The 23,888-nt window shown below is 41.7% G+C and overlaps 1 protein-coding gene across 1 annotated transcript; it reads right to left on the reverse strand.

Moving 5' to 3' along the window:
• Positions 1-1,118: 1,118 nt before the first annotated feature.
• Positions 1,119-23,544, reverse strand: mios (missing oocyte, meiosis regulator, homolog (Drosophila)). Its single transcript, XM_078171381.1, has 12 exons — positions 23,406-23,544; positions 19,871-20,737; positions 19,093-19,586; positions 17,053-17,147; positions 16,657-16,911; positions 12,558-12,727; positions 11,852-11,917; positions 11,565-11,723; positions 7,910-8,062; positions 4,813-5,017; positions 4,415-4,544; positions 1,119-2,654 (listed from the first exon to the last, which is right to left on the reverse strand). The coding sequence occupies exons 2-12, from the start codon at positions 20,687-20,689 to the stop codon at positions 2,564-2,566; spliced, it is 2,637 nt and encodes an 878-aa protein (XP_078027507.1). The 5' UTR covers positions 20,690-20,737; positions 23,406-23,544; the 3' UTR covers positions 1,119-2,563.
• Between the last annotated feature and the right edge of the window lie 344 nt (positions 23,545-23,888).

Consider the following 23,888-nt stretch of genomic DNA (forward strand, 5'->3'; position numbering starts at 1 on the left):
ACCCTGTTAGGTCCACCCATGGGGATTATTTGAGCGCCTGAGCTTGGCCAATATGATTTCCTCACAATTTAACATGTCACTGTTCTTATATGATGCAAAAAAACATGAAGAAAACTTTTTATTCTCCAAAAGTTATGAGGCCAAAATGTTGCTGCATAACAGGAACGACCCAAAAACCAAAGTACTGCTTGGGAAATTTACTTATATACTGTATACAGTGTAGATTACAGTATATACATAGATGACTGAATAAATATTACAGTTGAGGATGTCCATTTGTGGCAGTCCTGGAGCTTTCAATCGTCATTACACAATCTTCCTCAGCACATGGAAATGTAGATGCTACAACCAATGGACTACAGTGACTTACATTCTCCGTACAGTTTTTACTCTGGCATAGTCTATACAATTTACAGTAACAGTTTGGCCTGTACAAAAAAATGCACTGTAAGCTACTGCGTCTATCTTTTTTTCATGCTTAATTGCCTGTACTTATCATAGTTGTACGTTAGCATTTGCTTATGTACATTTAGCCTTGTTTGAGCTTGATGTACGTATATATATATATATATATGTATATATATATGTTCCTGTATATTTGTTCCAGGCTCTATTTGCATGCTTAAACATTCTTAGCCAACAAAGATAATTCCGATAGTGGCGAGACTGTTGCTTAACGGCTGCTTTCCAAGGTCAAGAGTGAATTTCCGTCTCAACTTAAAAAGGGGGGAAATTGACAATGGAACAAACTCCATCTGCTGAGGGAGACTGTGATGTGAGTGAAAGCACCAGAACACATATTAAATGGACCTTGTGGTGAGATTGTTGTGTCAACTGTTGTTTGTGAGGCCAAGAACAACTTTAAATCTAGTAAGAAGATTGTATTACTCACTGAGGTCCAAAATCTATTGTTTTTCTCTGGTGTCCATCTCTCTGCCTGCTCTGATGGTCTGTGTTTCTGTGGGAGTTCCCATGGGAGAATAATGTGTGACTCAATGCTTTCAAGCAAAGATAAAGAATGCACATGATAGCAAACCCACGCCATCTGTGTCTATGAAACATGATAATGTAAAAATAAACCATGTAAACTTATGGAAAACACCCCCATTCAACAGCGCTCCAATTTGTCAGTCGGAATTTATTTAAAAGGCAAACACAAGAAACACTGAAAGGATGAAATTCCAGCCACCCTGTTTTTCGGGACGCTACACAGCTCGCCAATTTGTCAGCTCCACTCCAAAACAGTTCACAAAAGGGCATGCAGACCTATAAAACCTCCCACACCGGGACGAGATCCTGGTGAAAGCGCCATACAGTAGCTCCTGTGCCCCCCTCCTCCTCACCTCCTCCTCCCTACTCCATGACTAAGTGATTTAGCCAGCTCTGGTGCAGGCCGCCTCTCACTTACAATGCCTCCCTAGGTTAGTGACAGAGCGGGGAGGGTGGCAGAGAAAGAGAGAAAACCCATTTACAATGCGGCTTACACACGGCCGTCCCCCCACAGACGGCGCCCATCCTTGGATTGATGTGTGGTATGCATAGTTTTTTGGGTGCAATTTGGGCACCACAGAGAGGGAGAAAGAAAGAGAGGGCAAGTCTGTGTATGTCGGAGGGTGTAGGAGGGGGGGGCGCAGGGCTCAGGCTGTCTGTTCTCTCGCCCTCTCTTTGAGTCAATAGTGTTCCGGCAGCTGAGGTTCTTTATGAGGGGAACAATCTGGAGGGTCTTGTCAGAGTGCCGAGCAGCTGCTGTTTTCTGGCGAGCTTCTTTCATGGACCACAGGCCTGGAGTGGGCTGGTGAATACAGACGCACCCTCCCACCCTTCCTCCTCATCACCCGTCACCCCCTACCTTCTCCAATTCCTCATCCTCTCTCCCGAAGCCACCCCATCGTACTAGAAGCCCTCCCGCACAATGCCAGATGAAGAGTGGCACAGAGGAACATGAAGAGAGCAAGGGAGTGTTGTTATTGTGCGCGCCACTCCGCTCCCGTCGCCCGGGGTACCGTCCTTCACCCCGAGCAATGCTTTCATGAGGTATGTGAAGATCCTTTCGTAAGACAAACACAGACGTTAAATAGCGTATTAAAACACAAGCCACAAAATAGAGCTCCGACATTTTGGCACCTGTGATCACATCTTTGCAACCTGATGTGAGTGGACATATGATTCTTTTTTTTTTAATAGATCACAATATCAGCCTGATTCAGGTTAGATTGGAAGAGGCCGATTACAGCAGAGCCTCTTATATTTCTCCTGAGTGGGATTTACATTAGCAGAGCAGTGAGTTTGCATTCGCTCCCTTTCTATCATCGATTCAGTTAGTCAGATCAGTAACACACACACACTGCCTCCCTTCTTCATATACGGCTCTGTTACAACTTTACATTCACTAGACTATAACTTAACAGTACGTCTTTCTATCCGAGCAGCCACCTCAGAGCAGGACACTGCTGGCACCCTTCATCCCTTGCCCAGGTGTCGGTGTGGTGGGTGCAGCAGTGAACCTGCACTGGTTGGCTGTGGGCTGGTGTTTGGCTTCACTTTTCCAACAAGCGTCTCCTGTTTAGCTGCTGTCTGAAGGCACCAGGTTCCCTGTGGTGTCCAGCTGCATGCATTTACACGTGCAGGCAGACACTGGGCACTCTGTGTGGTCTCTGTAACACACACATGAAGGTCAATTAACAAAACAATGCGTAGATGAGGAGAAAAAAAGTATAAACAGTAGATAATGCAGAAGTTTGTACATCATGACCACATGAACACAGACAGGCACAGCAGGTCAGTGAACCTTCCCTTCATTGAATTTTCAATTTTGAAACAAAAATCATAAAAAAATCAAATAAAATTCATTTTATTGCCGATTTATTACTGAATTTCTGTATTTTCAGTTATACACTTTATTCTACACTTTTGCTTTAGTCACATGAAAATAAAATAAAGCAAAGAGGGTTTTTCCACAGGCACATTATTTCTACTTGACATTACCTTTATCAGTATTAGATCAGCTACTGTTTAGGGGAATCAAGAGGGTGAGCTTTGCTCTCAAAGGCCCTGTTCAGACTGCCAACCCAAATCCGTTTTTTGGCATTACCAAATTTGTTTCAAGACTGATTTTGGAAAGTCTGGACCACAAAAACCACATGAAATCTGATCAAATACAAACCACATTTTCTACATTTCTGGCCAGTCAAATAGGATTTTGTGCCACAACGATGATGTCAATTCCAGAGAGATGGAGTGCTGAGCAGAATGCATGCTACTGCTAGCAGAGTGCTATGGAAGACAACATGGAGAACAACAGGTTGGGGACAGACAGCAAAATAAATTGAGATAAATAACTGTGATTGCTATTTCTCATGCCTCCACATCGGGGGGCGCGGTCACCAGCATAGCTACATAGTTTACTGATGTCTACGTCATTACCACAGCAACACATGCAGATAGGTTGGTGATGTCTGGACGCACAAATCTGATCTGACCCTTGCAAATAACAGTGCTGACAGTCTGTCTTAGGGGCCGTGTCCATCAAACCATTTTTTTCTTAGGCTATTATATTTTTTTAAGGCTTTGCAATAAGAGCGCTGTGTATTCATGCTGTAATAATAACAATAATAACAATAATATATTCTATTTAAAAGGCGCCTTTCAAAACACCCAAGGTTACCTTAGTATAAGTATAATATATACATACAGACCAAGAGACACAAATTGGGCACACACATGCTATAACAATAATAATACGTGGTGCTCCCATTGCAAAGCCTTAAAAAAATACACTGGCCTCAGCAAAATGCTCTGGTGAACACTGCCCCTTAAAGATCTGATGTCAGAAACTAATCTGATTTGCCTGTAGTCTGAACATAGCCCAAGAGGATATCATGATGGCCTCCTGACCAACAGCTTTGGTCCGTGTTTACTTCCTGTCGGCTCCTACGTTAATAAACATTCCAACAGGAAATACAAAGAGACCAATTTAGATTGTTTATGTTGTGAAGTTTGAAACGGTCTATACTGGAAAACACAGCCATCCTCCTGTAGCAGGATCCCAACATGAACTTTACACCTTTACATTTACACTGACATTAAGAGACAGGTAATTAAGAGCAGTTTTAACTTTATATAAATCAGTAGAATCACTTTGCCTTCCACAATAACCACAGAGTAGGAAGCGTTTTGGGCACCACATGTGTCTCCTTTGGATTTAAAACAGGACTGGTAATACCAGGAATTACTGGCGCTGTGTGTATCAGCAGATATTGGATATTTGCGTTTGACTGGTTAGGTAAAAATTCTTTTTTCTTTTTGTTTCATATTTGAAAATCCCATGAACAGGAGGTACACAGATCACAGCAGCACGGTCACATATGTCTTAAAACAGCCCCCACACATGTGCAGCATCCAGTGAGAGTCCCACCTGAACCAGCTGAGCATGTGGCCAGCGTGGCCGCCGTGTCGACAGTTGTGACACCAGGTGAACCAGTTGTTGAACTGAGCCAGTTTGTTCTCCCTTGTCAAGTCCACCTTCTCATCCGACTTCCCCGTTCCTGCCAGAGAAGATTTATCAACAAGTCAATATTAGCAATCTATAAAATTTGACTATGTACATCAACATTGGTGTGAGTGACATCACAGCAATAAGGAAACTGGATTGGCTGCTGAGCGTCCAGGTGCATCTACCTCTGAATGCTGATCAAAGTCCACACAGTCAATCTGCTGCAAATGCTCAGTTAGGTATAATAAATACTTAAGCTGCTCCAAGATGCCTGCCTGTTGCTGATCACCTGTCTCCACACTCCTCACAGCCCACTTTACCTGGGCAATTAGAAACAGGTGTGCCCATGTTCATGAGGCAGAGGGCACAACGTGGCAGAGGTTTCCTGCAGCCGGGGCAACTGGTGACTTTAGACTTGGTGGGTGAGCCGCTGACACCGTACTGGCTGAATCCGCGGCCCTGGTGAGGCATCGCCGAGCAACTGTAGGAGATAGACTTCCCACAGAAGTTGCAACTCACAAACACCTGTCGCACAGGAACAAACACAAAGGTCGGTTGATAAGGACCAGCGAACATGGAGCTAAAAACCAACAAGCACACGCTCGCCAGCTGTCGGATTTTCACTTTGAGGGGAGAGAGATAAGCATTAGATAATACTGCAATAATCCCAATATGCCTAACTGTGGATACTGGAATGTCAGTGGTGCAGTTAGGACGTGCCGAGGTTTGCTCGCAGCACTCACACTACTCATACTCACACATAAAAAACATTTTTAGCACAAGACTTTATAAAAGGGTCTCTGCAACATGTGTACTATCTGGAACAGAAAGCAACAAAGATTTCTAACTTGAGCACAGGTTTTATGATAAGAATTGGAGAGCAGAGCTGTGGGTGTTACAAGCTTGGCACCGACTACATGTGTTGCAATAATCAGTACAAGCCTCCTATTTTGTTATGAGGGAGGTTATATCGAAGACAGTAAACAAACAAGACAGGCTTTTTTGAGTCCGTCAGCGCCCTATCACAGTAGAGTCATATGTCAAGATACTGTTTACTGCTTTAACCTCACCGATACTCTATAATGACCGATATGATCAACTATGATTTCATTAATAATTAATCTACTTATCATTCTTAGATTAATTGTTTACTCTGTGAAATGACAGGAAGTAGTGGATCATGCTCAGGGCAATTTTTGAGAGCCAAAGGAGACATCTTAAAGGCCAGGCCCCTCTTTTTATTTTAAAGGTTTTTAATCACAGTGTATAGGTTCCCAGTAGTTTTATGTATTCAAATCCAAACATTAAAAGTTAGTTCAGATCCAAAAGTCACACAACGACACAAACAGACCAACCGACTGAGGCAGCAGTATACCTGCAGCTCCCATATTTTGCAAGGTAAAATCACTGCGTTGTCAGAGTGGCCTGGTGGCTTCGAAGAGAGGGATATAATGGCTTCAGTTCCATGTCAGAAAGAGCTGTCTGACAACGAGGTAAAGTGGTGAGAATAATACGCTGAATATGGATAAGCATCTCATACAGCCCTACTTCCAAAACACCAAACTAACCCTTTCAGTTCATTATAATTATTATAATTTGCGTGCTCTGACTTACATCACTGCTTAGTGCTAACGACTGAGTGGGCGTTTCCATTTGAAAAACCTGTAATTGAAGAGTCATCATGTATTGCTGCAGCCACATTCCGTTCAGAGCCTACAAGACACAACCCAACAAACTACGCCCACCACAGGTACAAGACAAACCTTCCAACATAGCTAGCTAAATGCTAACTTGGCATTTCCATTTCAGGGCTTCTGTTTCCGGACCAAGGTGCAAAGGGGGATGATGGTGGACTGGCACGTTGGTATGGTGGGCAGGTCACACAGCTGCTCCAGCCACAGATATACCATACTGATTATTGCAAATATGTCCTCTTTGGTCTCCCTCTCAATTGTCTTCATTTACTGCAGTTGGTCCAGAGTTCAGCCGCCTGTATCATTACCAGAACCCCCTCCATAGATCATATCTGTTCTCCAGCAGCTTCACTGGTTTCCTGTTAAAGGGATAGTGCACCCAAAAATGAAAATTCAGCCATTATCTACTCACCCATATGCCGATGGAGGCTCAGGTGAAGTTTTAGAGTCCTCACAACACTTGTGGAGATCCAAGGGGAGAGGGGATAGCAACACAACTCCACCTAATGGAGTGCTACAGGCTACAATGAGGCTAAAAACAGAGTTCAAATGACGTTTTTCCAAACAACTTTTTATGTCAGGGCTTCAGGACACTTGGATCACTACGGACGAGCAGTATGGAGATATTTTGTGGTTTCAATTATGTGTTTTTGGACGTTTGAATCTGGGGCACCATAAGCCTCCATTAGGTGGAGTTTTGTTGCTACCCACTCTCCCCTTGGATCTCCGCAAGTGTTGTGAGGACTCTAAAACTTCACCTGAGCCTCCCTCGGCATATGGGTGAGTAGATAATGGCTGAATTTTCATTTTTGGGTGCACTATCCCTTTAAATATCGCATCGATTTCAAGATTCTGCTTCTGATCTTCATAATCAAGCCCATTCATACCTGTCTGAACTCCTTCATACCTACACACCCTCCTGTACATTTAGATCCTCGTCTGCAATCCAGCTCCCATCACCATCTGCCCACTTGACTACCATGGCTTCTAGAGCCTTCAGCTGTTCTGCTCCCGCCTCTGGAACTCTCTCCCCCGCCACATTCGCAATATTGACTCCCTTTCCTCCTTCAACACACACCTTTGAACACACACCTTTTCATGCTGGCATATTTGGTCTGATTTAGGCAAACACTCGGGGATAGAGCCTTCAGTGTGGCAGCCCCAATCCTCTGGAACTCTCTCCTCATGGAGATTCGCCAGGCACCAACACTGGACATTTTTAAATCTGCACTGAAAAGACACCTGTTCACCCTGGCATTTGGTTGCTAGATTGTTATTTTTGTTGTTGTAAAGCGTCCTTGGGTCTCTTGAAAGGCGCTATATAAGTCTAAGTTATTATTATTATCATTATTATTATTATTAATGGTGCCACACATATTGGGACCTGCACTGATGATGATTTTGTACCTAATATTTATAATTATGATTTTTGTCTGGTCATTTTATGAACTTTTATTGTATATAACAGAATTATTGCTGCTTATTTTTTAACTGTCTTGTAAGGTGTCTTTGAGTTTTCTGAAAGGCGCCTATAAATGAGCGCAGATGGACCTGCCTTTTAAAAATTCCTAATTTAAAAATCTGCTAAATCTCACATTTGAGAAGCCAACAAACATTTGTCATTTTCCATCGATGAATGGCTCAAAAACTATTGTAATTTGTTGTGAGTCGATTTTATTTCAGCACTGCAGTTATTATAAAATCACTCCCTGGTGTTCGTTACCTGGGCCAGTGGTTTAGAGCTGGGGTCCAGCTTGCCTCTGTGGATGTCAAACTCAGCTCGTTTGTGCCAGAATCTCCACGCGTCCAACAGGTTGCGGTAGTTTTCAATCCAGCACTGGACTCGAGGGTCTTTCAGCACCTCACCTGGGGAACCCTGTTGAGAGATTGGGAGTATTCTCTTAACCTTACTTCAGTTTATGCATAGCTTGGAGAAGGAGGTCACAAAACAAATAGTCAAATGTGTACTTGCATAATACAGCTTCTAGAAGTTTCATCCTTCCTGCCTCTTCCTGCACCCATCCCTCTGGTGGAATGTGTACATGTTTGTGTGTATGTATGTGAGTTATATGCACTGACTGCATAGGTGGTGGATGCCTTGTACACTGCAGTACTCCACACAGGAGCAGGTTAGAACAGGAATAAAATAAATCAAAACAAAAGTGAGCTGTTCTACAGCATGTTAAATAAGTTACAGACCTGTTCCACTTGAATTTCTTTAGTTTTCTTTATAGAAACAAGTGCATGAGCGCAAACAATTCCAATGAGGCTTGTTTCATGTTGTTATTGGAGGTGGCAACTGTGTTAATAATAACAGCTGTGACCTTTTAAAAATGAAGAGGCAAGTTTTAGCATGTGCCTCGATTTCTCCAAGGGTGCGAACAAACCGACAGTTCCTTCTTTCTTTGTTGCAGTATTATATTTAGTTCATTTAGGTTACTGATTAAACCTGTTATTTCGGGGTCACTTACTGTAGCTCGTTGGGGCTGCTCTGCACTTACAACCATAGGAGCCTAGTCTGCAGTTTGCACGGCACAACACAATTTCAGATGGCATTGTTTTCGCCTCTTGCAGTAAACCACATTAAATGGTCTAGGGGTTGGCAGTTACATTCAACTATGGGCCAGTTTTTTCTAACACTATTCAAAGGAGAGCCAGAGTACACTTTTTTATTAATATAAAAATAAAAATGATTTATTTGACAGTTTAAATATTGCATCCGAGGCCAGGAAACTGAATCTAATTTGAAAAAAATGTTGTGTTGCACAAAGAGACAGGTTTAAACAAAGAGCATCCAATTTCTGCACCCAGGGGTCTCTTAATAAAAACAGTAACAAAAGATGATCTTTGACCACATCGTGAAAAAGCGTAGGATCATGGATCATGGGAGTTGTTCTCTTCATTGTTAAACAACCACTACTGCTAATAAAAATCTATTTGAGTGACTCAGGAGGAAATCTTGTTCACGGAGGTGGAAATATATGTATGTTGTATTCATGTTATGTCATTTTATTCTAAGGAAAGAGCCGCAAGTTAAAATTAGCTATTGTTAGTTAACTTGCAAACTTAGCATGAAATGAGTCAACTACCCATACAGCTAGTGCAGGTAATGTTTTGTGGCAAAATAAAAATGGCGTAGCCCAATGTGGTAATACCTGGCTTACAAAACCGACTTTATGAGCATGTTGAACGTTGTAACATTATAATGTTACTGTATGCTTTAGCTTGGAGGCTGGCATGAGTCACTTGTCATAGTACCACATCCTAGTAAGCTGGATCAGTATTGAAATATATCAATAAATTAGGGACCTCCTCCTCTGCCATTCCCCCACCCGCTGACTTTGCTCTACTGACTCCAACCTCCTGACCCCAATCACTAGAACCAAGCACCGAACCTTGGTGGACCAAGCCTTCGCCGCTGCTGCCCCAACCCTTTGGAACTCCCTCCCACTCAACAAGTCAAGTCTGTTCAAACTGGCATTTCCCTAGTTTCCACCAGTCATTTTTCATTTTTTAAATCTGATGCATCATTATTATTATTATTATTATTATTATTATTGTCATTATTATCATTATTATAATAGCGGCACATCATTGGCATCAGAATGGGTCAACATGCTTTTTCTTTTTTTTTTTTTTTGCACAATAAATATATATTACATACACTCTAGTCTCTATATACAGACTCTACATTCAGTGAATGTAGAGTCTGTAGGCAAACCCCGGAGATCTTACCTCCGGACGAAAAGCGGAAGAGCCCTGGTTTCCGGTTGTAGGCTGTTTGTAGTCCGCTTGATATTGACCAATCACGTTTGAGCCGGCTGCAGTTGTTGCCAAGTTAAACGGTCCGTGCGGTGAACTAACGAGGTGGAACATAATTGGCGTCACTGCAAACTCTGAATCCATCGCAATGGTTCAGCATATTTACTTGTATATAAACGGAAGTTGGAAACGGAAATTCACCTCCTCTGCCCAAATCAAACTGGAATGCCACAAAATCGGGGGTCTGCCCCCAGAGGCTGTATCGCCGTCTGCCGGAAGTCAGACGCCGAATACAGCCGATGAGTTCCGAAAATATATACGCTCATGATCACTAAATTTGGGTGGGGGAAAAAAATGGATCAGCTTATTAGATACTGCATCCCTACAATAAATTAGATCTCTGCTGGATTACTGTGTTGCAAAATGGCATGCAATTAATGAAATAAATATTCTGTGGCAGAAAAAAAATGCAGAATGTCTGCTATTGCGTTAAATTCTTTGATACTGTGTGACTGCCAGTGTTGATCATCTGGTGTTTTCTGCGTTTCCCCAAAAGTTAGAGCAACTACAGAGGGTAAAGGGAATATGACACCATGACAGGTGACTAAATGAAATGCACCATAACCTTGAACATTGCTGAAAACATTCGGGATAATCTAAGTACATAACTCGTGTTTAATGTGGAAATGTTTCATATTATACCTTTAATTGATGACAATAAACAGAGGCCTGCTTCAGTTATGGTCAAAGGAAAGTATTGTTGTTGTTACTGGTGCCAGTGATGTTATAGCACATCATTGCTGTTCAACTACCACCTATTCATGGTCGTGTCTGTTTTGGTAAAATAGGCAAAAGCTGTGGAATCAAAACTGTGTTTTTATACAACCCTTTTTAAAATCAGGTAGTCTCACTGAGATCTCTTTTGTAAGAGAAAGAGAGACCTGAGTAAAAGAAGAAAAAAAACCTGCGCCAGACAAAACAACAGGACAAATACCTAACCAGACAAACTACAGCACAGACATCACTGAATAGACTTGAAGTTAAAATTCGACCAGAGGGATGATACATTCAAGTTTTAAATCCTCTGTAATTCATTCTGTTTCTAGCTGCAACGTAGTGGAAGGTTTCCCAAGTTCAGTATTTACCCGAGGGGAGTAACTAGAGTCAAACAGGCCTGAGATCTGGTCTGGTGAGCAGTGGTTTTAAAATTGAGAAGAGAGGTGATAAACTGAGGCGGCTGTTGCAGGAGACCTTTATAAATTTAAAAAATTGAATTTAAGTGTCTTCTTGTCGTTGTGGGGTCCTTGTTTCACTGATATTAAGTGAATTATCTTATTTATCTGACTATAGACGGTCCATTAGACTTCACCATGCTCTAAATGACTGAAATAACTCGGCACAGAATAGACACACAAGCTTCTCTTCACATGAGGGCATTCATCACTACTGGATGATACCATAAACATTTACATGTGCCGTGTATTAATATTATCTGCAGTAGATTTAGGACAATAAAACATGCAAAAGCTTTGATGCAAACGACATCATACTGTGTGGGAATGTGTGCTCAGTTCAAAAGAAGACAGACTTTGCATTATTTGTCTGTGTTTGTGTACCTTCAGCATGCAGAAGCTGGCAGTCTGGACATCTCCAGTGCGGTCCACGTAGCTCTCCATAAGGTCTACGCCATCTTTAGTCAAACCCGTCAGCAGGATGCCCTCCAGGTTGCCCGCCTCCTTCATCTCATTGGATAGTTTGTCGATGTATCGAGGCAGCTGCAGCCAAACACCCCCGAGACATTCAAGTTTATCAAATCAGAAATCATCAGGAAATGGTGTTACAGGATGTGACATTATGCATAACTACTGTATGGTTTTGAAAGATGGGCTTGGTATTGTGTTACCTGTGCGTCGCTGAGAAACATACAGGCAAAGGCTACTCGGTCCCGCACAGCAACACTGCTCTCATACTGAAATACAGACAAAGAATTTCATCTTCTCCTGTCATTTTAAATAAGCATTATGGGTCATAATTTGGGGAGAAAAGACTTCATTTTGCAATGAGCTCCTTACATTCAATACATAATATATGTGTGTCTATATTGGCACAGAAAACTCTGGCTTGTAATGTTAAAATCTCTGATCTGTGTCACAGTTCTGCAGGAAATTCTTTCATACCTAATCAACTCTAAAAGCCAAGCTCGTCAGAGTGACTGACTCAGCGTGGAGTCGTCACTCCTGGCCAAGAAAAGGTCTGAGGAGATAAATATATGTGACAACAGCTGGCGGCCAAAATCTGATGCAACGGAGGGAGGAAAAAGCAAAGACATGCACTCTGTCTTGGCTGCGAGTTCATTTTCTGTGAGGTGTTTTATGACTTGAAACACATCTCTTCCTGTGCACCTGAGGATTTTTCCAATAAAGACCACGGGAGTTTTAACTACCTATTCATCACCGTGTTAAGACTATGTAAAGGTTTTCATGAAATGGAAACAAAACAGCTACTGTTCAGCGAGAGAAGAGCGCCAATTTAAACATGTTTCTTTTCACTTACTTTTCCTGTGTTTGCAATGGAGCTATGAAATTCCATGATAGTAAGAGATTCAATACCAGCACGCCATCGTAGGCTCCAGGCTCACTGGTGAGAAAGGCAAACATGACGCAAAGGTAGGGGTTCTTCAGCTGCAGCCTCAGAGAGCTGCACATCTCCCTCCACAGGGACGACTTTTCGTCAGTGTAGCCCGACAGAGCCATGGCAACCACGTTCAGGTTCAGGTCACCTTTGAAAAAGAAGAAGGTTTATTCACTGTGTGCAAAGTATTTACTAATGTTTTGATGGAGCTTCTGAGACAATTATTCAAAGTTAACCAGCTTTGTGTTGCAGTGAAAAGTAAGTTCCAAGAAACAGTTTACTTTAAAGTAGAAAGAGACAACTTTAACGCCCCCTAGCGCTTCCAAGTGGTATTACTGTTAGCACCACTGTCTTTGGAAATTTATGCATATGTGAGGGCAGGTTCAGTGACAAGTGGGTGCCATCCACTGACAAGCTACCACGGCAACAATGTAGATAGGTAATGTGACTCAATTCAATTTAATTCATGTCAATTCAGGAGAACTTTATTTATCCCAAAGGGAATTCTTGTGCCAGAGAATGCTTCAGTTTTCAATGCTTTAATGTTCACAACCAGTAACGACCAGAACAACTAGTGGGTTGTTACTGGTTGTGAATGTTAAATTGGTAACAATGGTAACCATGACCTAACCCCAGATAGACAGAGTATACGTGTAGTAGAGATGCAAATCTTGCAATCTGCGGGTGGGTGGGCCAATAAAAATTAACATTGTAATTAATTTCGGGTGGACTGCACACTCCGTAAAACAGGGCACAAGAGGACTTGACTTACTTCAAAGACTTTTATTATTGCAACAGAGCAAACAATATTAGGCTAGAGTAATTTTACATTAGAAATGTGACCACATTCGAAAGTAGCCTAAAATCTGTTTAAGTCAAGAAAATGTGCCTATATGAAAAGCGAATGAGCACGAATGGCTGGACATAATTTAAATGTAAATACAATAACTTAATGTTTGGCGTGGGTTGGGTGCCTTTGCGGGTCTCTAAATTTTAGAAGATAATTACGTTGGGTGGGTGGTGGGTGGATGATTGATGAGTGCATGAGGATTCAGGTGTGCTCAAACTCCATCCGCGCATCTCTAACATGTAGCCATAGCTGTTGCTATTTCAGTGTGTTCACAGTTGATGAAAGTTGCTTGTAACGTTCAGCTAAAAAAGTCCTGTTCCGTGTTGGGTTATATAAAAAGCCCCGCTAAAGAGGCAGATATTAAGATAAGAGAGATAAGATAAGATACACTAAATGCAGATGCTGTCATTATTCTATGGTCATTACATTGTGCAATCAACATTTACTTAACAAATATAAGTTAAAGAAAAAAAATTGTCTATTTCCACCTTTAAAAGTCCTTTGTTTTATGGTTAGCACACAATTAAAGCCAACTTATCACTCTTTGGTCATGCTGCGACCTTCATCATGGAGTAGCATTCAAAACAAAACTAAATAAAGACATAAAAAGCACCAAATTAGTTTTCAGACATACAGACAGCCTGTTGGCACTGATGGTCATGTGCTGTTCAACATAAAGAGTTTAAAGGCCAAAGTGAATATTCAACCACACTTTATCACTGATTCAACATCAATAAATTAACGTTTGTAGTTTAATTTTGGGAAAAAACTCCCTGAGAGTTCAAAGAAAAGATCAATACAATTCTCATGTCTGTATGTTAAGTAAGAAGCTGCAGCCAGCAGCCAGTTAGCTTAGCTTAGCATAAAGACTGGGAAAAAAGGGGGAAACAGCAAGTATGCTTCTGTCCAAAGGTCAAACAAAAATCCATTACCAGCACATCTAGAGCTCTCTCATTACCATGTTAGAACAAAATGTGTTTTACACATCTGCTTTTTGTACAGCTTAAAAAACAAAACAAAATATAACATGGTAATTAGTGACCTTTAGAGGTGCTGGTAGGTGGATTTTTTACATTTGGGTAGAGCCAGGCTTGGCTCATTGTGGCTGTAATTTCTTATTTCATGGAAGGATATGAGAGTGATTTTGATCTTTTCATCTATAATATTTATCTAAATATTTATTCCCAAAATGTCAAAAGACTCTTTTAACATAAAAAAATCACTTACAGTTAAATTCAATTGTAAATTTTAACAAAAATAAACTAAATAACTTTCAATGGTTTTCTCTGCAAAAGTAAGGAATGCAGTTTTCAGCTGGCCAGCAGATTATTACCTCACTACATATTTAAAGAAAACAAACAGGCTGTGAACAAGTCTAAATGATGACTATGTGCTTGTGTAAGCATGCTGCAGATGAGAATCAGTACATTAATTCAGAGCTGCTGTTTGAGAAAAAAAACCCTGTAACTGTTGAGACGTTTCTGCCGACACGCCTTATCTAATGAATCACCCCATCGGTCATGTTCAGGAAACACTCATTAGAACACACAGCAGAAAAAGTTTGACCTACATTGGTGGAATTTTTCTCAGCCAAGACGTGTGTAAACAACAGCCTTCCCTCCTCGTTTTCATTAAACCTCAGTGTGAAAAGCTCTGCAGCTGATACAGGATGAGTGTTGTGTGAAAAACAAGGTTCTCCTGCTGTTACATTTCTGAAATTCCTTTGGACCTTAACTGCATTTGTTAAAAAGCTCTGAGGGAAAAGGGCATGTAGCACACTTAGACATAAACTATTTATCAGGAGAGAACAATGATATATTTAACACATTTCTGAGCAGTTTTTATCTGTTGCTTTTCTAGGTCTTACATTAAAGTGAATTAAATATTTTTTTTGGTTTTGGACAGTTGGTCAGAAAGAAATAAGACATTTGATGATGTCATTTTATGCTCTATCATATTGTCATATGTATTTTTCACTATTTCCCCATGTTTTATATATATCGCTTGTTGAAGGACAGAAAGTCATTAAAGCTGGGGTAGGAAGTTTTATTGTAAAGTCATTGGGCAAAAATTCCATTTGAAAATTTAAGCCTATTGTAATTCAGAGAAAACTAGACGTCTGTACCTCCTCTTGGCTCTGTTTTAAGGCTTTAGAAAACCTAGCCTTGTACAAGAGACTGTGGCCAATCACAGGTTATTTGAGAGAGAAGGTAAGCATGCACGTCCCTTCAGTGAAAGCCTGATTTAATGGCCAAGAATCCTGCAGAGAAAGTTGCTATTCCAGCATTGGAAACAACTGCCTACGCTGCAGTGCGACCCCAAGAAATAAAGACAGACTTATCAAAAAGAGTCTAAAAGAGAGTCTGACAATAAACAAAATAAAACACGTGTCGATATCAGCGAAGCATTTCATAGAAAATATTGCTAACAGTTTAGCCTTATGCTAACTGGAGCCAAGGGCCCACAGCTGCGGCCGGAAGTTCACATTTATGTACCTAATGTTAGCTAGAGCCTCAAATCACAGTGTGTCCTCCGCCTCACTTCCGTCGCTACAAACCACCTCACTGCGCGGAGATCAAGCGGCCGCTGCAGAGACAAATCCCCAGTCAGTGGCTGCAGCAACTTGAATCCAGCCAGCGCAAACCCCAGCCCTGAGTCCCCACCAGATCAGCAAACTTTCTGTTGCTGCCTTAACACAGGTTAGACCATGTGCTGTCGCAGGACACCAGCCCGCTGTGACACCAGGCGCTGGGGGCACTGCACTGACCAAATTCGAGCTCCAACAGCCGCCAATCAAAGGTCCGTGACTCCAAAGTTGCTGCCCGCTCTCCTCACAGTTGAGCAGTCAACAGCAGGGTGGGTGGCAGGGTAGCTAATTCTATTCTTTTTTGTGGTCTAATAAACAGAGAGAGACCGTGGGGCTGACGCATGCCCTGCAGGCAACTTTACAATGAAATATGTTTAAATAAATTAATGTATGGGAACACTGGGTTAGTGTATGAAGTGTGTGCATATGCTCTCCATTGTCTTGTGGGAGGGGTTTAGGACATAGAGGTGAGAGCTGCAGAAAGCCAGCTTTAATACAAATTTATGTTAGTCTAAAATGACTACATTTTAGTGTGTTTGGTCTGAAACACTCTTCCTTCTACTCAACATTTGGCTTCAAAGACACACCTGCTTCCTATCCCCCTCTCCCCCATCACCCTCCACAGTGCTGCAGCACTCACCCTTCTCAGCCATCGCTCCCTTGTTGAGGATCTGGATGGCCCGGCGGATGTCCAGGTTGAACAGAGCCACGGCAGCCGCCCGCTCCCACTCACGCTCCTGCTCCAGCGATCGCAGGAATATCTCCACGTCGATGTCAGGACCGCGGCTGATCCAGCCGCAGAGCCGCAGGGCGAGGCAGCGCTCCTCGCTGTGGTACCGCGGGACATCGGTCTGACGGTCTGAACCGCTCCAACACCTGCGGCTCTCCGTTGTGCCTGAGGAAACCAGGAGGACATACGCAGAACATTCAATCATTTTAACAATTGATAATGTTTACAAAAACTATTAACCAAGGTCTGACTCTTCCTCACGCAGAGCATTTTATCATATGTAATTGTCAAGTAGTTCAGACTCACCTGAGCTGGTCTTTACAATGTTCTTGATACCAGAGTAGACCACCAACTGTTTGTTCCCCTGCAGTTTCAGCTCTATATCTTCTGCACACTGTTTCATATGTGATAGTTATATAGGAAATGTAACTGATACTGCAGTTGTAATAACATAATAACAGCAAGAAACAGAACAGAGAGAGGCGCACAAGAACCACAATTATCACAGAACATAAGTACTTAAACTAAAATTGCACCATAGCAGTTAAATTGCTGCTGAATCTGAGAAATTCATCAGACATTTTAACTATTTACAGTCTACATAACGCAGGCCAACCACTGCTCCACCCGGCTTAGTCTTGGCAAGGCGCTGGAAATATCAGAGTCCAAACTGGTTTCACATGTCACAATTAAGTGAATTTTCACACCCTTTATCCTCTCAGTTACTCCACGGCATTGGACACACAGAACTGCCAAGAGGGGGAGGTATGGCGAGAGAGCTTTTTTGGAGTGACACCTCTGATGGACTTCAGCCTACAGGCCTAAATGAGGATTTTAATATGAGTGTTATGTTGTAATCCAAAGTGTTTTTATCCTTCATTTCTTACAGATTTGGGGTTCAAGATTCACAGTTGGTTCATGGACTTTTCGTATTTTCTAACATATGGCCTCCATTTGTACTGCACTCATTATTAAAAACTACAACTCCCAAGAGGTGGAGCCTCTACCACCTGTGCACAGGTATGTTACATACAGCCATTGATTAGAATGAAGTCTAACTGTGGTTTTCAGCCTTCTAAATTAAATCACATGGTTGTTTTAGATATTTATAAAACAAAATTTACAATAAATCCCCATGTCCTTGGCAGAGAAAACAAGAATGTTTTCACCACCACCGACTGTCATCAGGGTTGTCTCATTTTTATACAAACAATTTGTGCACCATCAGCATAATTTGAAACATGGTTTACTCACAGCAAAATATTAGAAGGTGACTTTTATGATGATCTTTTGATTTGCCTGTATTAATAAATCTCTATGGACGTTATTCTTTTAAAATTTGTATATACATTATTTTTGTTTTTACCTTTGACACACTCATAGATCCAATTTCTCCGCATTTTTATTGGTTATATTATCGTTGGTTATATCTTGTGTACATATTTCTTATGTAGGAGCCTAAATGCAGTTTATTGATGTTTGGCTACCTATCTGATTAGTATGCAATCATTTAAAGTTCATATGTAAAACAACAATAATTAACATGGTTCATTTATCTAGATAGCATACTCTTAGTATTTATACATTGATGTTGTTAAAGTTCATCTTTATAGTATTGTTGTAAGTTAATTGATTTATTCCTTGCACTTAAAATACGTGTTGATAATTTAATGATTTAAAAATGCAGAATACAGACTCTTATATTTAATTACATTTGTGACATTTGGAGAAAGGGAACTGTGACCTGTGGCTGCCTCACTGTGCTCTTTTCACTGCCTTTTTTTGTACTGTCGCCTCGCCAGTGGGGGGAGTTTTTGGATGTGATACTTTGTGGGCCGTCAGAACATGCTAACGTTATTAGCACGATCCTATGGCATTCTACATTGTATAAATTAGCCTGGCGATGAGCGAAGATTTCCTCTGCTTATATGAAGCCAGGATACATCCAGAAGTGTTAATCACACACAAGACAAGACTTAAAATGCTATTTTTGTGGAGGCTTTATTATCTACACAATTTATTGTTTCTTATCTGTGAAATTAAAGTAAATAAAAGCTTCGTTTCCACTGAGGGAAATGGTTTCAGCTTACAAAAATAAATATGAGGTCTGCATCGCCGCGACGTGTAGTTACATTTCCGGGGAGGTGCACGTCAGGCTACAGCGCAGGCTCAACGCAGAAGTATGAATTCCGCCTAAGAGCACAGACTGTAAAAATAAGAGGTGTCAGGTTTCAGGAGCAAGTTAAACATTGAGTAGTTTCATAATGACTGTTATACCAACATAAATATGAAAACTTTATCACGTCCCCCCTGAGCGGGTATGTCCACCACTTCATTGTATAAAGGATATAAAACAGATCACACCACAAAGACTTGAGCTGGGGATCGTTCCCTCCGGCCAGCAGGTGGTTCCTCCACACCTGGACGGTATCGTGGCCGTACCTGGACTGAGCCCTTTGCCTCATCTTAGTGGCGATGTCTTTCTCAATCACGCTCTCCACTCCTTCAGCCCCGTCCTCCACGCAGTCGTACAGGTGTCTGCCACACGCCCACATGAGGGAGGTGGTGGAGCTCCAGGCCAGCGAGATGCGTTCGAACACAGTGAAGTCAGTCATGACCCGGTTAGCTGCCGATACAACCACCATGCGGTTCTGGGAGGACGGATGCCAGGCAAAGCTGCCGATTTGGCTTTCACAGGGCTGCACGCTGCGCTCGATGATGGTGGGCTCTGTCTCGTCGCCGATGGGTGTGGGAGTGTGTTGCATGTCATAGAGGCGGATGATGTTGCTGTCACGTGTCAGTGTGGCCAGCAGGCCGTTACGGGTTGGACACCAAGCCACCTGAAATAAGAAAGGAAAGCATCGCATTATTAGCTGCCAACTTTCTGCCTATAAATGTACTTTTACTTAATCATAGTCAGTATATTACCTACAGTGGATATCAGTAGGTAGCAGTACATTGCTTAGTTTTTGTGGGAGTATCCCTGCCTGCTCTCCTAACTGGGGGCGTGCATCTACTGTATGTAACACTGACTATGGACAACTACCTCATACAACCCCACTTCAAAAGATCCAAAATGTCCCTTTAAACATTTTCCTCTCTTCAAAAACACACTACATCATACCTTAGTGAGCGGCTTCGGCTGCTCAGTGAGCGTGAGCACAGGCTTCTCAAACTTCCTCAGGTCCCAGATGGCCACCTGGCCCTCAAAGAAAGAGGCCACACGGTCATGGAAGTGCGGGTCGACTGTCACCCCCTGAATGGCCTTAGTGTTGACAAACGTTTTCTGGCTTGTATTCCTCAGGTCAAATATCGCGAGGTTCCGGTGCATGCCAGCCAACAGCAGCTTTGGGTCACGAAGCAGCCAACAGAGGGACAAGCAGGCATCGTTCTGGCCTAACTCATACAACGGTTTTGTCACCACTGTGCTAGAGTCCAAATCCACAGATGACAGACGAATCTTCTCAGAGGCTACACTGGCCTCTGGGGAAAACTTACTGCTAATGTCCCATATGAGGACAGAGAAGTCCGCCCTGTGCTTGTCCAACCCAGCAGCCAGCAAGTTGCTGTCCACCGGGTTCCAGGCTAAAGTATTGCACTGACGGGCGTGCTTGGGCACAAACTCTTTCCCCACCAGCTCTTTACATGTGGAGTTGTGGCTCTGACCAAGGCTGGTGAGCACCACTCTGCCGTTAGCTTGTCCCACAGCAAGTAAACACTCAGGCTCATGCTTTGGGTACCAGGCCACACATTTCATGTAAGGAGTGTCAGAGTTAATGGCGAGTAAAGTAGCAGCAGTTTCTTCAGAGAGCGGGAGAGTGCCAGGCTTGGTTTCTGAGCTGCCCACAGGTCCAATGCGGTACAGTCCCAGCTCAGAGTCACAGATGACATAGCGGTCCGGGTGGTGGGGAGACCACAGGATGTCTGGCTTGGAGCCACTCATGGTTCAGAAGCAGCTAGAAGGATCTCAAGGAAATCTGCCTTTTGAGACCTGGAGATCAGACAGATTGACACAGAAATTATCCAGTGGTCAAATGTAACTAAGTACATGTCGTCAAGAACTGTACTCAGGTATAGATTCGAGGTACTCTTACTTTACTTGAGTAGTTCTGTGTTGTACAAATTTATACTTCTACTCCTCTGTATCTCAGGGGGAAATATTGTACTTTTTACTGCACTTCATTTGTCAGCTTAGATACCCTTCCTGTCCGGTAAAAACCAAATGTGTTGATGTTGAATGTTTGTGATAAACTGATGGATTCTGTATGTGTTAAGGAAATTCTCCTTCTTCTTAAGTTAAGAAAACATTTTAAAAACCCTCTTGGATCAGCTGAAAATGGATCATCAATAGGGAGGCACCATAATGGATTTTTTTGCCGATATCCGATATGCCAATATATGAAAACCCATTTGCAGATAACTGATACAGATATCAATATATGCACTATACACCCAATTTTAATGATCATCAAGTCTCTTCTGCAGATGCATGCTCTTATCTTGATGGCCTACCAGCAGATTGAGACATGTAATACAATACTTTCCAATGTATGTAATATTAATTTATTGTGCAAAGTAAGAAAAGCATGTTGGCCATTAAAGCTGACATTGGCCAATATCAATGACGTGCAGATATTATAAAGAATCCCTTATTTATTGATATATTTCGATATTGATCCAGCTTGCTACAATGTGTTGTTATGACAAGTGGCTCATGCCAGCCTCCAAGCTAAAACATACAGTAACATTATAATGTTACAACATTCAACACACTCATAAAGACTGTTTTTGAATGACTGTTTTAAAATATGGGTTACAATGCTGGGCTACCCCACATTTAATTTGCCACATCGCAGCGGTGCCTGGACAGCGTGACGTGTGTGGTTGTGCTGCTGCCGTGGTCCCGCCAGATGCCCCCTGCTGCTGCTGCTGTTATCATTAGTCATTAGTCATACTTCTACTGTTATTATACGCATATGATTATTGGCACATATGTATATATAACAATATACACTTTCAACATATTGTACCACAGTAGCCAGAATCATAATTATAATATTATTACTTTCATTAATGTTGTTGTAAGCTACTGTCATTACCGTCTGTCCTGCATCTCTCTCTCTGTCTCTGTCTCTCTTTCTGTCTCACTGTGTCATACAGATTACTGTTAATTTATCATGTTGATCTGTTCTGTACGACATCTATTGCACGTCTGTCCGTCCTGAAAGAGGGATCCCTCCTCAGTTGCTCTTCCTGAGGTTTCTACCGTTTTTTTCCCCTGTTAAAGGGAGTTTTTCCTTATCTGCTGCGAGGGTCATAAGGACAGAGGGATGTTGTATGCTGTAAAGTCCTGTGAGGCAAATTGTGATTTGTGATATTGGGCTTTATAAATAAAATTGATTGATTGATTGACTGATAACATTAGCTGCAGTAGCTGTATGGATTGTTGACTCATTTCATGGTAAGTCAGCAAGTTAACATTATGATAGCTAATGTTAACTTATAAGCTACTTCATTCAAATAAAATGACATAACGTAACATTAATTTTAAAACCAATTCCATCTGATAACAATGACATGCCTATATTATTGTGTATTCCTAATCATCACAGGGCTGAAAACAGGGCTGTGTTTTTGACACCATGAAAAGTTGACTTCTTAGAGATGCCTGGTTCTCACGGGACAGCCACGCTATGATGATCTTAAAGAATTTGATACCATACTATAAATAAAACTACTTAACAGAATATACAGGAGTTGAAATGAGCACAACCTTTAACATCTACAGTAGTAACGTGCAACATACACATAAATGCAGCAGCAATATTAATCTAAAAACATCATATAGTAAAACACTGATGCACCATTAGTACTTTTACTTTTGGTACTTTAATTAAATGATGCTGACATGTTTACATGCCTTTACTCGAGTAAGGTTTTAAATGCAGGACTTTTCTTTGTAGCTAGACGTTTTCACAATGTGATAATACTACTGTTAATCCAAAAACATGATATATAATAATAAAACACTAACAGGTAACACTTTACTGCAAAATCAATGCTTTTGCTTTTTATGCTTTGAGCAAATTCTGCTGGTAATACTTAGATACTTCTACTCCAGTAAGGTTTTGAATGCAGGACGTTTACTTGTAGTAGTGCACTTTCACAGTTTGGTAATAACAGTACTTATACTTCAGTAGAAGGATCTGAATTCTTTTTACAACACTGAAATTAGCAACATACATGAACAATAACGACAAACACCTCATCTTACTGAAATGCTGGCCAGTCCACAGCAGGAGAAATCTCATAAACACGTTAAAGTAACGTTAACATGTAAATTAGCTTAACTGTTGATGTAAATCTGAGCGGCGCTGGTTTCCAAAGCTAAAAAGTTAGCAACTTGGTGCTAACTAGCTAGCTAGCAAAGTATTTGTTTAAAATAAGAAAGCCATGCGAAGTAAAAGATGTAGGTAATCTGCTATTTGACAGAGTGTAACAGGAGTTAAAACTAAATCCAGAAGTTTGTTGACATGCTAGCTCGTTTAAGCTAATGCTAACGAGTGAAGGACGAGCTAAAACGTGACCGTTAAGCTCGCGCGGATTTAGCTAGCAGTCGAAAACACTAAATACTTTTCAACATTAACGATGTTACTTACAAACACGCAGAGGGTTTAAATGAGCAGGTAAATTACGGCTTGGCATGCACATGTCGAGCAGGGTCAGGGGCACTCCGAGCCCCGCTGAATGTTGTGTGTTACACCAAAACATGTCCGTGTTGTTGGGAGTGTTCAGCGACTCAAAGTTCCGGTTATGCGCGGTTACGCGCGCAGTTTACCAGCAGAGGGTGCCGTAACCAAAGTATGGAGGAATACATGGAGAGGAAAGCAACGTACTGAATTCAGATCCCATCGAAATGACCACAGATTTTTGGAATATTTTGCATAAACGATAAAGACTTAGCGGATCATTAGCAGACCTGGACAGTAATCAGCGCACACGAATCTGTACTTGCACTTTCAAGTGACTTAGGCCACAAATACTACCACTTATACCACACATAAACTTAATAGGGTGTCTGTTCTGTACATAGGAATCATGCTACATCTGGTTTTCACATTAGTGGGCAACAGTGGAAAGTA

This window comes from Epinephelus lanceolatus, chromosome 10 (genome assembly GCF_041903045.1).
Source record: "Epinephelus lanceolatus isolate andai-2023 chromosome 10, ASM4190304v1, whole genome shotgun sequence".
Taxonomy (NCBI): Eukaryota; Metazoa; Chordata; class Actinopteri; order Perciformes; family Serranidae; genus Epinephelus; species Epinephelus lanceolatus.